The sequence below is a fragment of the Ochotona princeps genome, chromosome 2, assembly GCF_030435755.1.
Source record: "Ochotona princeps isolate mOchPri1 chromosome 2, mOchPri1.hap1, whole genome shotgun sequence".
Classification (NCBI taxonomy): Eukaryota; Metazoa; Chordata; class Mammalia; order Lagomorpha; family Ochotonidae; genus Ochotona; species Ochotona princeps.
In genome coordinates this window covers 82,874,351-82,892,281 of record NC_080833.1, presented here as the reverse complement: position 1 = coordinate 82,892,281, position 17,931 = coordinate 82,874,351, and the positions used below count along the sequence as shown (strand labels likewise).

Genomic DNA, 17,931 nt, shown 5'->3' with positions numbered 1-17,931 from the left:
AGAGCGAGAATGAGGATGTGTGTGTGTGTGTTGTGTGTGTTCTCCTCTCAAATGACCTTTAGCAACAATGTCTGGGCTAGACTAACACCAGGGAGCCAGGAACTCTATTCTAGATTCCAGTGTGGATTGAACGGGCCTGAGTACTTGTACAACCCTCCACTGCCTTCCCAGGCACATTAACAAGTTAAGTGGATTGAGAGATGAGTAGCCAAGACTCAAACCCAGCACCCTGATGTGGAATCCCCGCATCACACATACTGTCTTAAATGGCTATGAGACAACACTGGCCCTCAGAATTTAATTTTTATTTCAATGTTACAAGCTGTAAGAATGTCAACCTGTTGGGGTCTTCTTAACATACTGTAAAAAGTCCCTGGAAAAAGTTATTTCCAATAAATTATAATAGTTGAAATGAATTCATTTTCTGGAGAAAGATTGTTTGGCTCAAGACCCAATTCTCAATTGTAACACTTAGGATGCTGAGTAAGTCACTTGGACTCAATGCCTTGGTTTCATCGACTGCTAAAAGAAATCATCCCAAATCTAACTTCTTAGAGTAAAGATAATAATATACATAGTGCCTTAATATCTGGCATATTATAAGTGCTCAATTATTGTTAACTATTATTATCCACCATTAGTAAACTTCTGGTTTGCAGTGAAATATGCATAATGCAGATACATATGTAAAATGGCATCATTGATCATATTGGCTACTAATTGCTTCATTTCAACTGCATGAAGAAGTCTAAAATAAAATTTTTAGGTTCATTTATTCATATAAAGGCATGGAGAAAAAGGGAGAGACAAAGGGAGTTTTTCTATCTACTAATTCACTCCCCAGATGACTGCAACTGGCACCAATGAGCCAGGAAAAATCTAGGAGGTAGGAACTCCACTTTAGCCTTTCTTGTGAGTGGCAAGGAGCCCAAGTTCTTGCACCATCATCCACTGCCTCACAGTCCGTTTGCAGGAAGTTGAAATTGAAGTACAAAAGACAGGACTAAAACAAGGCTCACTTTCAATATAGGATACAGATGTCTTCAGCATCAAGTGACTTAACACATTGTACCATAATGTCTGAAACTAAAGGACATATTTAACACAGCTTAGAAATAATATGAGAAGGACAGTATTTCATATAGTGGAATGCATAATCTTAAATCAAGTTATCAAAGCCCACATGACAAGACAGGTCATCTGCAGTTTACAAATGAGTGGTTAGATTCCAATAACTCACTTGCTCGAAGACCCAGTTCTTTTGCAGAGATCTGAGATCAGAATTCAGAGCTCAGCAATCTGTGCTTTGTTTCTGCTTTCCATCAAATCTACAGGGGAAAAAAAAGGTAGCATGAGTTACAGTAATTTTCAAATAACATGAAGCATTTTAAAATTGGACTAGAGAAGCAGAAACCATAGTGAGACCTTGTTAGAAAACAGTCTGAATGATCAAATGGACTTTCACAAATATGCAGATGAATGTGCCGACTCATTAGTGAAGAGAGATGGGCAAAAAAGGCAATGGAGAAAAGCTACCATGAGTCCTTACAATGCATGAGGTACTACTTAAAATTCAAAAAGCAGGGGGAAAGAAAACTAGGCCAGAATCTTGAACAATGAAGAAGGAACCAGACGGTTTGGAAACAACTGTTGGCCTGATGAAAGATCTGGTACCCTCGGAGAAGGGTGAACATTTTTATGCCTTTGTGTGAGGTGATAGACTTGTTAAAATATTACTGAAATTGATACAAGTGTCTAGCTCATCTGACTTAGAAGGAAATTATGGTATTGGTGAAATAGTCAAAGATAGGTGAACCTCAGATAAATGAATATAAAACTTGAATCTTGAATTGTTCAGTGTATATGGAATAGCTCATTTTTCTACACAGATAAAAATGTGTTTTGTTTATTCTTAAAAAGCATTTTTTTTTCAAAAGACTCCTGAAAAAGTTTACTATTCTCCAAGTATCCTAAGAATACTTAGGGTAAACTGTTTTGTTCATTTTGACATGATTCATTTGTTTATTAAGGAATCAATTATTCAAATAAAGATTTCTATTTAATTATTAAGGTTATACAGAGCTATTAATACTTCATGTGTCATAGCATGGGCTATTTTTAAATATGGTAAAATTGACTTTTAGCTAGCCAACTACGGTTTTTGTTTGTTCGTCTGTCCACACCTAGCGTCAGTGAACCAGAATTAGTAAGGTTTATTTCTATTGAAAAGAAAAAAAGAAATGTTAAGAAAAGAATAAATGGGCTATCAGTCTGGTAAGTTAAAGTTTCCCTTGTGTCGCAGGCTTCTGTTAACCTTTCCATTTTTCAGCTAATAATGCAAAAACATGAGAATCAGAGATAATAAATACAAAGCATGGAGAGCGGTGGGTGGCACTTCACTTGCACTCAGTAAATATTTTGTAGTTGATGTTATTGTTGTTTTGACCGTAATTTGAGAGTCAGAAAACACCTTACCAGATAGCTTTGATGCAGGAAACATAACAGTTAAAACTTGAAAATGTTGACTTCCATCATCAGTGGTGAAGGCCTACTGGTACCTTAACAGTTTTGCCTTTTCTTTCACTTTTCTCCCTTGTTTTACAGGCTTCTGGAGCAGATGCCCTGGAGTTAAATTTGTCCTGTCCCCATGGCATGGGAGAGAGAGGAATGGGTCTGGCCTGTGGTCAGGTAAGAATCTGGACAGCTGCAGCGTGTATGTCAGCGTGACAGCAACCTTCTGCATGGTCCTTATTGCACCTTTAGGCAGGGAGATGCATGGAGCAGATGACTGGCTTGAGACTTCCAGGTCTGCATTGTTTAAATATTTAGTGCTTAAAAAGTGGAAAATGAGGGAAGCTGAAATTACAGCAACTGTTCAGCTTTATTGAGGAAAATCTCACATTATGTGCTTGACAGGAAGTAATATCGTAACAAATAGTTTTTAAAAGCACTGAAGCAGAATTAGCTGATTTCAAATGCAACGTTCTTTATTCATTCTTGATGCTGATCCAGTTTCCCTGGAGCAATATACTGTACAAAATGCATTGTTCGTAGTGATTTTGTAGTAAATGGGGCACAGCACAAATTGCATTTCACATTTTTTAGCATATGATCATTATTCCCTAACTGTGTTTTGGGAGTTGCAAAAAGACTTTGATGCTATTTTTATTTTTGGATACAATAAATGGAAACTTCATGCTAAAATACTTTAAAACATCTCGTGAAAAAATGTGAAATAATGTGTGAGTTATAGAAAATACCACATCTCTGTGCAACCAGACAGACCTTCCTGTATTAAGGAGCAATGCAAATGCCTAGCACTAAAAAGGTGAGAGTTTTCCACCTACTTTCACTTTTCAACCCCCAGAAAATTGATGTGAATTAAATAATATGAAATATTTTAATTTCTGATACATCTTATAGTCCTGGAAAAATTTACTTTTATCTTCACATCTAGCACAAGACTTTGTACATGGTAGGCACCTGACTTTATTTTTTTTGTTCTCCAGTCATTGGAATTGATTTGAATTTAACTTAAAGGCCCTCGATACGTGAGGGCAAAAATTTCCATTTACTCAAATGAACATAGATTGCTGTTTTTATATTAATATTTACCAAGGATTTTGAAGTATTTGTAAATATTTAATTAGTATTCAGAATAGACTTAGGAAGAAACCATTGCTATGTAGTCATAGGAGAGGAGAAGCCAAGTATTTCAAGTGTAGTCTGTATGTAATTCACAATAGTTTCTCCAGGAGATCAGTAAATGGGGTGACAGAAGCAACTCAACTACCTAACGAGAGGAAATACCTTTGTATCAGATCGTAACTGTTAGGAGTCACACCTTGATATAATAATCTGTGTGTCAAGATTTGTAACATGGTTCAAAGGAGGATGACCTAAAGGACACCTGGCCCCAGTTGTCCCATCTCTGTTTGAGATGGAAAACCCAAGGTTTTCCCTGTCTGTTGCTTAGTCCCCGGGCCCCACAACCTGAACAAGCCTGGTTAAATGCGTGTACATCTAAAGACAAGCTTGTTGGGGACTGACATATTTTAACTTTTGGTCTCGTAACAAACACAATTATTTTGAAAGCATTCTTCAGGTCCCACCTGAATTTATTTGGTAGCATAGGTATTTGTTCCGTAACTATATATGAGTTTACCCAGTTGTTAAGTGCAGAGTTACTTAGTCATATAAATTTTTGCATAGCATGTGACTGGATGAGAATATTACGTGATAAAATATCACACAGATGCCCCCAAAATCTTGTTCCCTTGACTGAAGACAACTTCAGAACATTGCTGTCTTACTTCTTAGCTATGATATCCAAAAAGTAAACTGAATCTATCAACCACATTTCAAAATTTTATTTTGAATATAGTTTTTTAAAATTATATAATTGAAAAATAAGTCAAATTTAAGCATTTTTATTCTGACATGTTTTAAATGATTCCTATGCCTCTTGACATGTGACTGACCTTATTTTGAATGAAGGAATGAAGAATATTAGTATATTTCTAAGAGTTCCTGTCCTGTGGCTCTGACTTTTGGAGTGGGCACACACAGACACATGTGGCAATTATTCTACTTCCCTTTTCCCTTTCTCTACATGCTCTTCCCATTAGTTAGTTTTTTTCTTCCTTGATTTCCAAAATATTGACCACTTGCTAGCTCATTGGATGGGATGTCTGTACTGTGGTAGGAAACAGAGGAGCCATTCCTGCTCCTCCTTTCCTGTCAGTGTTGCAGTTGTTAACAGCCTCCAGGCTGTCAAGCATGGCATTATCATAGTTGGGTAAATTTTAGTTCATGAATGAGAAGCTACCATTAGTCCCATAACTAGAATATTTATCTAAGATCTTTACTTTCTTGTATAAGAATATTGCCTTATACCTAAATTAATTTATCTATGCATAATAAGCTTAGTTGCATTTATAAGTGTACATATAAATTATGTGATTAAACAGTAAAATAAGTTACTAAAACCATGAAATTTTTGAATGAAGAAGGCTATAAAATTCCCCCATGTATCTCCATTGGCATTTTATTTATGAAATTTGTGGAAATAAATAAAATCTCAAGAATATCTGGGAATTTGAATTTCATAATTCTTGAAAAGTGTAACTTCATGTCAAGCCTTAAACATTTTAGACTGTTACATGTTTAAAGATGGCCCCAGTCTGTGTTCTTTCCGTTAAACCTCCAAGTCATTTTGCTCACATCACCCATTTTACTTAAACATGTTTCTATCCCCAAAGTATGCAATAGGTAATAAATGATTTCTTGATTCCCTCTGAGCTTTAATATTCCACAAATGTCAATGGTAAAGGTAGCAGCTAATGTATTATTTTTAACTATTCTTAAGGAATATTGATAAAGCTTAAAGAAACAAGCTTATTGCTCTTCCTAAAAACACTCCCTCCTTTCCATAGCCTGCATAAACTCAATGTTTTATTTATCTTTTTCCTACCTGTTTTCACATCAATCATTGCCACTCACTTATTGATACATTTTACTGATGCCTAAGTAGCAGCCGTTTAGAAAAGCTAAGATTAGTGAAGTAGACATACTGTGTTTAAAGTGGCTGAATACCTTAGCCTGCCCACTTTTACATTTTATATACTGGATCCCCAGTAATCTTGATATTCTAGTAAAGATGGAAATGTGGTCTAGTTTTGGTTCTGTCACTACGAAGAGTGAAAGCTACATTTTAACAGTGCAAAAAACAAAACAAACAAATAAACAAACACCTTCTGTTTCTTTATAACATTCTTGCAAAATTGGTAGTGTTCAGTATCTCTCTTTTTTTGTTAAACTGAGGCCCAACACAAAATTTGGTCAGTGGCTGAAGGACCATCCCTATAATTAGCATGTTAGCCTGAATATAGGGAAGATGTCAAGGACAGTTCCTACTGACTAGTTAAGTACTAAGTATCAATCTTAACTATTATTATTAACTAAAAACTAAATGCTGGATGAGGACAACTCTGAAGCTATTTGTATTTCTAACTCCTAATTTGTCTAAATGTGTAAAAAGGCAAGCAAACTCAAGGCTGCTACTTAATTTCTGTCTCTTGAAACTAAGGAAACTTCTCTGATGTCTTGTCCTTCTGATTTAATATTGTCTTTGTATCATGTATATTTATTTCTCTCCTGTAACAGTATATGGCTTTATAATAGAGTTATAATGACCTCTATTTAATCCAACAGGGCACCACTTTAAGATGTTCTCTTCTTCCTAAAAGTTGAGTCTTTACCACATTGATTGAATTCCTCTTCTGTCCATTTAAAATTATAATGGGTTTCTTTACTGCTATTCTACAGAACTTTTTTACCCAAGGTTAGAGCAGTGCTGAACAGGCTGAGAACAGCTGGTGTGTTGTTTTTTTTTTTTTTAATTATTACCCATGGTAGTTGGGGTTGATAGAAAAATCTTCTTTCTATCTTTCTTCTTTCTCTTGTAAGAAAGGAAGAACGTGGCCTTCCATGCCAGGAATTGAAAGGAATTAGAGCTTACTTAGCCTCATGTGACATTGTTTCTGACCTCCGGAAGTGGATTTAGTCAATATGTGTCATTCAGATTCAACCTTTAAATACAGAGATCAAGTCTTCCCAGAACGTTTACTATTTCAGTAAATTTTCCTCATGATTAGAAGTTCCAAAACAATGCTAAGAGAAGACTGCTTTGGCTGCACCGCCTGCGCAAGGAGCAGAGCATCAGTGGAGACACCTCTGTTATTGTTATTATCTTTATGTCTGACAGCTACTTCCTTTCTATGTATATATCCTCTGGACAGAATTTCTAAATTCTGGAAAAGTCTCAACATAGACTTTTAATTAACAAGACATGTATACCACAATAGGGAGTAGCCCAGACCAGGCCAGGGAAAGGAACCCACTAGCATGTATTTGGCATAGGTCGGGGGGCAAACCAGGCTGAACCAGTTAACAACACCCGCTGGCACATCTGAGCACCACTACAGATTGTGGGTTGGGCCAGGTATGGTCAAAACACATGTCAGTGCACATTACAACTGGGATTGGATGCCTGGTGGGCTGGGCTAGGCTATAACCCTCACCAGCATCAGCTGGAATTGGGGTTGGCCCTGGCCAGGTCAGGCTACAACACCCACTGGCAAATGCCAAGGTGAGGTGGGCTGTACCAGACTGGGCCACTGTACCCAACCAGCACACTTGAGAACCAAGAGGGAGGGAGCTAAGCTGGTAGGGGGAATCTGGAGGGCTCCCCTGCTGGACAGCCACTCCCACTGGAGAGGGTGAGCTGGAATGGGACAGAACAGACCAGCCAAGGCTACAATACCTGTGGGTCTCATGTGAGGTAGATCAGGGAAAACTCAGCCTGGGCTGACTGTTCCTACTTGTCCAAGCATAAATTAGAATGGGTGAGGGTTGGTTGGGCTTTGCGGCAGCATCAGCTGGCAGAGGCTGGCAATGGGGGTTAATTCCGTCAAGTTAAACCGCAGAACCACCTGGAGGGTACGTGATCCGGGCATGGGAGTGGCCTAGTCGGGAAATAGTGGGTGCCCCCCCTTGGGTTACCACTCCCACTGGAAAGCATGAAAACCAGGATTGGGGCAGGAGTAGCTAGACAGAACAGCTCCCTCCAGTATGTGTGTGGGCTGGGTAATAGGGCAGGTTGGGTTGCACTAGATTTCAGTGCCCAATGACATGTATGAGAGCTAAATGGGATATGGGACAGACTGAACAAGTCTACAGTACATACTGGCAAGCATGAGAACCAGGGGAGGGGGCAGGCCTGGTGGGGTTATTAGAAGTTGCCCCAGCTAGGCTGCAGCTTCCACTGCTTTGCGTGAGGGCCGAGTATAAAGTGGGCAGGATAGGGCTGGACTGCAACACCCATTGGTTCTCATGGAAGACAGGGCTGGAAACAGAACTGACCCAGTAATGGCAAACACTAGCATAGTAATAAGCTGATTGGGATGACAGTCTATGCTGGACCCTGTACTGGCAAGCACACAGAAGAATCAGATGTGGGATTACTTCAGAGAAAGTTTCTTTGGAGATTCCTCCAACTGAATTGCTGATCTCAGAACCCCAACTATGAAGAGTATGTCAGCCAGTGGATTCTAAATAGTTTTCATCGTGCTTGGAATGGCGAGATTGGCAGCAATTCAGAACTGTTGAACTATCAAACCTTCATGAGATGGGTCCGGCTCGATACTGTAGTGGTTAAGTCCTCGCCTTGCACGCACTGGGATCCCATATGGTCGCTGGTTCTAAGCCCGGCAGCACTGCTTCCCATCCAGCTCCCTGCTTGTGGCCTGGGAAAGCAGTCGAGGACAGCCCAAAGCCTTGGGACCCTGTACCTGCATGGGAGACCCGGAAGAGCTCCTGGCTCCTGGCTCCTGACTTCAGATTGGCTCAGCTCCAGCCGTTGCGCTTACTTGGGGAGTGAACCATCGGACGGAAGATCTTCCTCTCTGTATATCCGCCTTTCCAATAAAAAAAAAAAAAAACCTGCATGAGCAGGATTCTTGAAGCATGCCCCACATCGGGGACCTGGGATGGGTGGGAGGCTGGGTAGAGCTTTTCCCTTTATCTCGATACAGAAAAAAATCAAATAATATTAATGTGAAAATAATGGTCTTACCCACTTTTTTGTAGCCCTTGACTCTTTGTGCCCTAATCAACTATGTGAAGATTAAAAACAAAAAAAAAGAGAAGAAAAGAGTAAAGAAAAAAAAGACATGTATAGTTCCTGTTTTCATAATAATTTAACTAAAGAAGGGAAAAAAAGTTTAAAAGTCTTAAATATAAAGTATTCCATAATCTTGGATGGGTATTGTTCCAAGTAAGATCACTCAGAGCAATAGTTTGATATTTCCCTCATGATCTGTTCTGTGTCCAAACTTAATTTGAACAAACTGTATCTTTATTAAAAATAATATGGAGAAACAGAGAGGCCCTGTTTCTGTTTCAGCATGCCAACCTTTTTTCGTAAGGCATTAACCACAGATTATTACTCTTAACACTTGCCAGAGAGCAGATGTCTGTCACTGGAAAGAGAATCCAAAACCAAATGCGAGAACCACATTGCCCCAGATGTGGTGGAAATTCCTCTGGGAAATAAAGTCTTCCTCCAGCAGCTGCGTTAGCATGGGCTCTATCTCACACACAGTATGTTGCCTGGGGAGTGACGGTGCGGCCCTGTAGAAATCACGCTCTCCTTTGACACCGTTCGTGGAGGGGGCACTCCAAAGACATACTGCCTTAAAACTCAAATATTAACTGAATCACAGTATTTCCTGTATTTCCCCGTCAGCTGAAACTTGGGAACTAAAGAATATGATAAATCTCCAAGGTTAGAGCGAGGAATGTGAGCACCCTGCTGGTAGTAAAATATGGCAAACTAAAGCCATGTCAGCCTTCCTAGCCTTTCTTGTGAAAAGTAAAGTGAGGATCACTGATGAATTCCCTTTGCTTCTTGACACTGGGAGGATATGTGTCTGTGAGATTTACTTTTTCTGATTTTTGTCAGGCCTTCTGAATTTAGTCCCTGTGTTGTATGTATGAAGCAACTTCATGAAGTGCATGGCAAATGGAATTAAGAGATAATCTTTGGGGAGGAAAATTTTAGATCTATATATTGAGGCAACATCATTCAATGTGGCTTATGAAAATCGTGTTTAATCATACTCTAATCAACACAGATTTGGCTTACACATTGGAATTTGAGGTGTAAGAGTCAACTACATAAAATTGGAATACACTAGGTTATCATCAGTGGGTTGAACATAGCATTCATTGGTTTGGAAATTACTGTACTGAAAAAAATATTGTACATCTTCTTGTAAAGAATCCTGGGAAATGACTGTGTGATATGAGCCTCTATAAATGTGAAAAATAATGAATTATCCATATATACTGATTTTACTCTTTTTCTTATTTTTCTTGTGGTATTACAATTATGAAAGTGCTTAGGGTAGATTATCCACTTATTTATGAGAAAATGTCTCTAATCAGAAAAAATATTTGCTTTATGTGATATTACAGTGCCTAGGTTTTTATTTGATTTTAATTTTCAGTCATTTGCAAAGACTTGGATATTATTCTAAGTAGATAACTATAGGAGATCTGTAAAAAGCATGTAACTGCCAATATTTTGCCTAAAGTTGTTTCTGTATGATCTTTTCAATTGCAGTTACTAATGTTGGTTGGTTAACGATATAAAAATCATTTCATCTCTGAAAAATCTTAGTTTTTAGTAGAAAACAACATAATTTATGTCTGATCGAAGGATCAGTTTTGTATTAGGGAATGACATGCCTTTTGTTCATGAGAAACACCATGTGCCAATAAAAACAATATATGCAGATCACCTAGTGGAGAATATTTGCAGGCAAAATGAGTAAATGCATGTTTTTTAATTTGATATAGTTTGTGTTATACTCCTAATTTGTTACATTCTATGTATAAGCAGAGACAACTCTTTAAAATGCATCAATTGATTGATTTGAAAAGCAGTGTTACAGCGAGCGAGAGAGACAGAGGGAGAGAGAGAGAGCAAGAGAAAGATCTTTCACCTGTTGTTTCACTCCCAAATGGTCACAATGCCCGGGGTTGGACTAGGAGGAAACCAGGAGCCTACAAATCTATTTTTGTTTCGCACTTGGGAGGCAGGGGCCCAAGTACTTGTGCCATCTTCTGCTGATTTCCTAAGGACATTAACAGGCAGCTGAATCCAAAAACAGCAGCAGCAAGGATATAAATTGGCACCCATGTGGGATACTGAGATCTCATGCCGAGGTTTAACTTGCTTGGTTACAAAGCTGGTCCCGTGAAAGCCCTTAAAAATGGATCTTAGGGGTGAGGGAGTGGCCATGCTGTGGTGCATCAAGTTAAGCCTTCACCTGGGACCCCTGCACCCATTATTTGAGCATAGGTTTCAATCTGAGCTGATTTTCTTCAAATCCAGCTCCCTACTAATGCATCTGGGAAAGAAAAGGTTGCTCAATGTTTGGGCCCTCCCACCCATATGGGAGATTAGGTTGGGACTCCTGGCTCCTGATTTTGGACTGACCAAGACATAGCCATTGTAACCATTTGGTGAGTGACTCAATAGATTGAAATGTATTAAATGTACAACTTATTATATATAGCATATAATAGTCATTTATTTATATAATTCATTATTATGTATTGTGATTTATGTCATACTAATTTGTATAATTATCTATATGTAATATTTATATGTTTGAAAATTCACCCTCAAGTGGCAGGTGTTGTGGCCTAGTGAGTTAAGGCAGCGAGTTCTTGTCTCCTGGTTTTGGCCTGGCCAAAGATATAAACATGAAATAAGAATAACATTGACAAAAAAGAGAGAGTGAGGTGAGAAGGTGATTATGAGCTTAATTTGCAATATCACGAAGAGTTCATATACTATAATGTTGTGCTAGGATAATAGGTATCACCAGGGAGAGACAAGCTGGGAAAACAAGATGACTAGGATGTAATATCGTCAATAAAATGCAAAATATAAAAGTGGAACTCAACCAGTCTACAATATTGGATGAACAGGCAGACAAGACCAAACTATGTGTTAGGACTCCAGAGTAAAGGAAATTGCAGGTTAGGCTAAAAGGCAGTATTGCACCAGATGCTTGTAAATAAGCAGCAGCAATGAGGCAGAGAAAGGAATTCAAGATAAGACCAGAGGAGGAATAATGTAGCAAATCCAAGGAGGAAGGAAAGGGCACAGTTTTTAAGATCTTAACATTAAAATATTACTACGCCAGATAGAAAGTTCTGGGCCTGGCGTGGCTCAATTAGCTAATCATCACCTTGCAAGCACCAGGATCCTCTATGGGTACTGGTTAACATCCAGCTGTTCCACTTCCTATCCAACTGTCTGCTTGGGAAAGCGGTAGAGGATGGCCCAAAGACTTCTGACCCTGCAACCCCCTTGGAGACTTGGGAAAAGCTGCTGGCTCCTGACATTGGATTGGTTCAGCTCCAACTGTTGTGGTCACTTAACGGGTGAAACAGTGGTTGGAAGATCTTTCTCTTTCTTTCTTCTGTGTAGATCTGCCTTTCCAATAAAACTAAATTTTAAAAAATGAAGAATAAAATAAAATTCTTACATACTTCCTGCTGGGGAAACTGTGTGTATGTACATGTATATGTGTGTAATTTTATGAAAATAATTAAGTGCATTTATGGGATATTTAAATACATATCTGCCATGTGTACAGATCAAATCAAACTAATCAGTATTTCCCTCAGGATTCTGAAGCATTTTTTTTCTGTTTTCTCCTAAAATATCAGTAGGTTACCATATGCTATCCTAGCCCCACTGTGGTGAATAACACTGGGTACTTATTTCTTCAGTCTACCTCTGAGTTTGTACCTGGTATCAGAGCTTTAACTCCTCTAGCCATTCCCCGGTTACTAAATACTTTTCTGTGCTCCAACTAAGGCTTTTTTGTTAGCTTGTTTTTGAGTTTCTGTGTATGTTATTCCATTTAACATGAAGTCCTCCAATTTCATCCATTTATGATACATGGCAAGATTTCAATTTTTCTGTAGCTGAATAATATTCCATTACACATGCTACATGTTTGCAGTATGAAAGCAGTTTGGAAGTGGTACAAAAGCCAACACATGAAACAATGGATGAGAACAGAGAACTCAAAAATAATGCAATTAGTTAAAACTCACTGATTTTGACAAAGGGGCCAAGAACATGCATTAGAGATAGAATAGTATTTCAAAAGTTGTTGCTGGAAAAACTGGATACACATTTGTAGATAATGAGATTAGATTCCTACCACTCATGATATATAAAATGTGGGTCAAAGAGATCCAGAACCCAAATGTAAGACCTGAAACTATGAAACTTTAGAATAAAGCACTTCAAGGCCTTGGTGTAGGCATGATTTTTTTTCTTTTATAAAATCTCCAAAACTCAGGAAATAAAGGCAGAATAGAGCACATGGGGTTACTAAAAATTCAGAACTCTCTGCATAGCAACAAAAATGACACCATGAAGAGGCATCTGAAGAATGGGAGAAAATGTTTTTAAGCCACTTAAACAACGAAGGATTAATACTCAGAATACTTAACGAACTAAGAAATCTCAACAGCAAAGACAACTGATGCGCTTGAGAAATGAGCAGAGGCCTAGAATGGGCGTCACTCTAAACTGCCCGGCTAATAGATAGTAAAATAGTATCACTAGCCATCAGGGAAATATGGATCAAAACTACAATGAGATATGTATCAGTTACAACTGTTAGAATGGCAGTTGTCAAAAAGACAGAAAAAGGAAGGGGATATTGGGCCCAGAGATTAAGATGCAACTCAGAATTCCACATTTTATAACAAAAGTCTTGGATCTGAGCCTTAGCTTTGCTTCTGATCCAGCTTCTGCTCATGTGCTCTCTGGAGGCCACAGATGGCAGCTCAAGCCACCCATGTGGGAGAAAACGGATGGAATTCCTGGCTATTGCCTTTGTCCTATTCTAATCCCAGATACTGAGGGAATTTCTCTCCTCTCACTCTCTCCTCATCTCTTTCTCACTCTCTGTCTCTGCCTTTCAATGGATAAAATCAATCACAACTTCAAATGTGCTTGTAGAAATACTGGTTACTCAAAACCATGTCAATTCCATAATGTTGCAAACTGCTGTTGATGTTATATTGGGACTCTTAATTGACTGGGATGATATTCTACCAGCTCTAACTTCAGACCAGAAATGGTCTCCCCAAGAAACTGTTCAACCCATCTGGACAATAAGTAGCTGGACTCTATGCTTGGTATACGTTTGCAAGGAAAGAATCTTGATTGAATTTGAACTGTAATGCTGCATCAAGGTGGAGGAATCCACCAGGGGGGAGGGGCGTGGGGAGTGGTGGGGGGATTTCCAGAGCCTATGAAACTGTCACATAATGCAAAATAATTAATAACAAAAATTTTTTAAAAATGTACTTGTAGAAAAAGAAATTAATAAATGATAATAAAGGTGTAGAGGAAGGGAAACATACTGTTGGTGGAGTGTAAGTTAATACAACCACTGGACAAAAGGCTACGAAGATTCTTAAAAACAAAACACTCCCCTGTGGACCAATCCTTCTACTGGTTGTATATCCAAAGACTTGAAACCATTCTATCAAAGAGATACCAACTTCAGCATGTTTATTTAGAATAATCACAATGAGCTGAGGAGGCCACTGCTGGATGCATGAGCCAGTCTTCCATAATACATTTACTTTGATGCTTTCAGCTGACCTAGGGGAGCTTTCAGGAAGAACATACATGTATGAATTTGCCTGATTAGAAAAAAAGGTATTGGGACAAAAGAAACATAAGTCCAAACAAACAGCTTTTATCAAAATCAAAGCCTTTTTACAGTTTACAAATGTTATTTGATGATCAAAGATTTTGTTGAATTGCAGTCAGCACATTCTCAGAACCGGTAACAGCCCTCTCAGGTAAACATGAGGTAGTGCTCATGGGCTCTCTCAGACTTTACAGAACATGAAATCAGCCTTGACATTAACTGGATTGACTATAGCACTAAAGAAGCTCACTCTTAAGAATACAGTATAATTAATAAATATGTATATGTATGTTTGTGTTTACAAAAAGTTGCATTTAAAGAGCGTTAGTAGATTTGAAATATGAATTCTTATCCTTCCAAGATATCTCAATTGCCTTTGATCCCTTCCTCATTTTACTTGCTATTGCTTTTTACTTGCTAAGGCTGATAGCCTGAATGCTTAACCTTTTCACCCTATTTCTGCTACTGAGTTTTCAGTTTTAAAGGGAAATGCCATTGAGAAAATGTGGATGAAATTATACAGAATTATAACAAATGAAGTAAGATCACCACAGAGACACAAATGTAGGTTTTCACATATGTGTAGAATTACAAACAAGTAAACTTGAAGAAGACATGCTAGAATGTTGGCTACTAGAGATTGGGTTTCGCTAATGATGATATGATAGTCAGAAGAACAATCCTGAATTAAACAAAAGGAAGTCTTCTCCTTGAACTATATTGCATAATGTGATTTAGGATTGTAATAATAATAATATAGTGTATATTGCAAAGTCTATAAGACAGTACATTTCAACATTTCACACTATAAAAATAATTATTTGATTTGATGGATATGTTAACCGCTTGTTTTAAATTCCCACAATGTATTCATAAATTATGCACACTATAAAATATCTTACTATAATTTTAAAATTTATAATTAAAACATTAAAAATAGATTTTAAGTATTACTCATATTAGGGATCCATTGTGTCTTTAGAATAAAATAAAATAGAATTTTCCCAGTAGATAATAATAAGGAAGTACTTTCTGAAATGGCTAGAATGACAATATAATTATGATAATATAAATATATTTTAAGCTGAAAAGTTCAGATGATATTTCATAATGAAGAAAAATTGAGTTTATGCAGTCAGTTTCTATATTATCTTAGGCAGTGTGGTAGGTCTTGATGCGTAGGATTACATTAACTCTTCCACCGTGACTGTGAGAGCAGATTATTTATATTACTAATACAGAAACTGAGGCAAATGTGACTTAATCCCCATCCAATTCACAGAGACTGATGTGAATCTGCATGTGACAAACAGTAAATGATTTTTGGACCAACTAATACATGAAATACAAAATAAGCGAGTGAAGTGAATAATTGAATGAATTAAACTTTTAAGAAAAAAGAATATTTTTTGTGCCATCGTGTTGAGGACAGTACAGCAATCTTGATCTGTTGTGAGTTGGAACCTCTGTTTCAAATTACTTTTCTTCTTTCTCTTTTCTTCCTTCTGTAATCAATCTTGGCCTGTTTCTTTATGGAAGGTACGGGGGCGTCGGGAGATAATGTATCTTTCCACCTCTTCTAATTAAGTTTCAGATGTCTGGTTTCACCAGTCTGTTTCTTGAATAGAACCTCAGTATATTTTTCCAGACTAAATATCCCTTATGTACATATTACATTATTCTTAATTCCCTGTGCATCTCTTTTCCAAAATTCCATCTTTAGAACTCAGAGATTGTTTCTTTTTTGCTTAAGATATGAGCATCCTGGGACCAGCATGGTGGCTTAGCAAGATAATCCTCTGACTGCTTTGCTAACATCCCATATGGATGCCGGTTCATGACCTGCCTGCTCCACTTTTGATTCAGCTCCCTACTTCTCCTGGGAAGACAGTGAAGGATGGCACAAGTCCCTGTGCTCGTGTGAGGAACTGGAGAATGTTCCTAGTCCTAGCTTTGGATCAGTTTATCTCTAGCCATCGCAGCCATTTGGAGAGTGAATCTGCAGATGGAAGATCTCTCTCTGTCACTCCTTTTCTCTCTGTGAATCTACCTCTCAAAATAGAAATGAATCAATCTTTTAAAAGAGTAGAAAGAGTGAGGATCTTTTCGCATGATGTTATAGGATAACAGATTGTGGAAGTCATCAAAGTGGCTAAATAATCCCATATAAACAAAGTTTGTACCCAGAGTTGAGGGAAGAAGAAAGAAAATATACTGCCCTTTCTGGCCTTCAGTAGGATTAACATGCACTGTTCAGTTGTGCCACGCTCATTACCAAGGCAAGAATGGTTGTGGATTCCAAATAGCCCTGGTGCCTCCTGCATTGTTGCAGAGTGGGGATCACAGCAGATAGCCGCATGCCTTTGCTTCTGATTAAGCTTTGACTCAAGGGTTGGGACAAGTAATCTTCACAGTTTCTCTCATGTTTTTCTTAATGTTTTCTTCATTGGATGAGGAAGGAACTCAGAAAGTATCAATAATGGCAGGGCTGCGCAATGATTAAATGGATTATATGGAAGCATCAAGATGCAGATGCTGGGAATGGAGTTGTGGTTCAGCAGATTAAGCCATCATACCATATGAACTCCAGTGCCTGTGCCAGCTGCCCTGCTTCCAGCCCAGCTCCATGGTAATGTTCCTGGCAAAACAGCAGAAGATGGTCCGTATACTTGGGCACCTGATATGTGTGAGACTTGGAAAAAGCTCCTAGTTCCTAGTTTCAGTAAGGCCCAGCATGTTTTTTGTTTTGTTTTTGTTTGTTTGTTTTGTTTTGTTTGTTCCAGTTGTAGAGGAACTAATAGACAAAGGCTTACTGTTTTGCACTGTCTCTCTGTAAAACTATCTTTCAATTAAATAATACTTGAATAAAATAAAAGATTCAAACCCTGGCCAAGGGGCTCAAGATCCCATGTTTCTGCCCACATGCTTTAATGCCTCTCAACCCGAGACATTATTGATTTTCAACTTGTTGATGTCTTTCTGTTTGAAGACCGTGCTAATGTATTTGGAAAAGTTATGATAGTACCTCCATATAAATACTGTGGGACAGTCTGATTTCCTTAAACAACAACAAAAAAGAATGCTTGGGTAAACAATATTTCAATTATCTTTATTTTGAAGTAAGCTTTTCTTGCACCCGAATTCATTCTAAATGGAAACTGTAGCAGTAAAACATATTTCAAGTTTCAATTAAAATATAATGCAATTTTCCAGTTATAAGTGTTAGTTATCAAGCATAAGATTGTATTTTAAAAACCAGTATTTTATTCTTCAAATTAGGCATCAGCCCTTCTAAAAAAGGCAATAGATGTGGTACCAGGCACTAAGAAACAGTGAGCAAATAGATATTGTTTAGGACATGGGAAAGGGGCAAGAACCCCCACAGAGGTGCCCTGAGAGTTGTCTCACCCTTTCTTTAAATGGTGGGAAGCAATAACTATGCAGCCTGCCATCCAGCCCGCTAAGTGCTGCTTCTACCCTTGCCCACCATTGCACAGCCCTTCCCTTCTACAAAGAGGAGATCATTAAGCCATCCAGGCAGTGGGGAGTATTTTCATATAGCTGTTGCCCTTTAGAGCTGCCTGGCAGCGAGTGACCATAATAAATT

At 38.2% G+C, this 17,931-nt stretch overlaps 1 protein-coding gene across 1 annotated transcript in view; it reads left to right on the top strand.

The window, feature by feature from the left end:
* The window catches only part of DPYD (dihydropyrimidine dehydrogenase), an 873,733-nt gene that overhangs the window by 553,698 nt on the left and 302,104 nt on the right, over positions 1–17,931 (top strand). Inside the window, exon 16 of the mRNA XM_004582023.3 lies at positions 2,605–2,688. Coding sequence (XP_004582080.3) covers positions 2,605–2,688 — 84 coding nt within the window. The remainder of the gene's footprint in view (positions 1–2,604; positions 2,689–17,931) is intronic.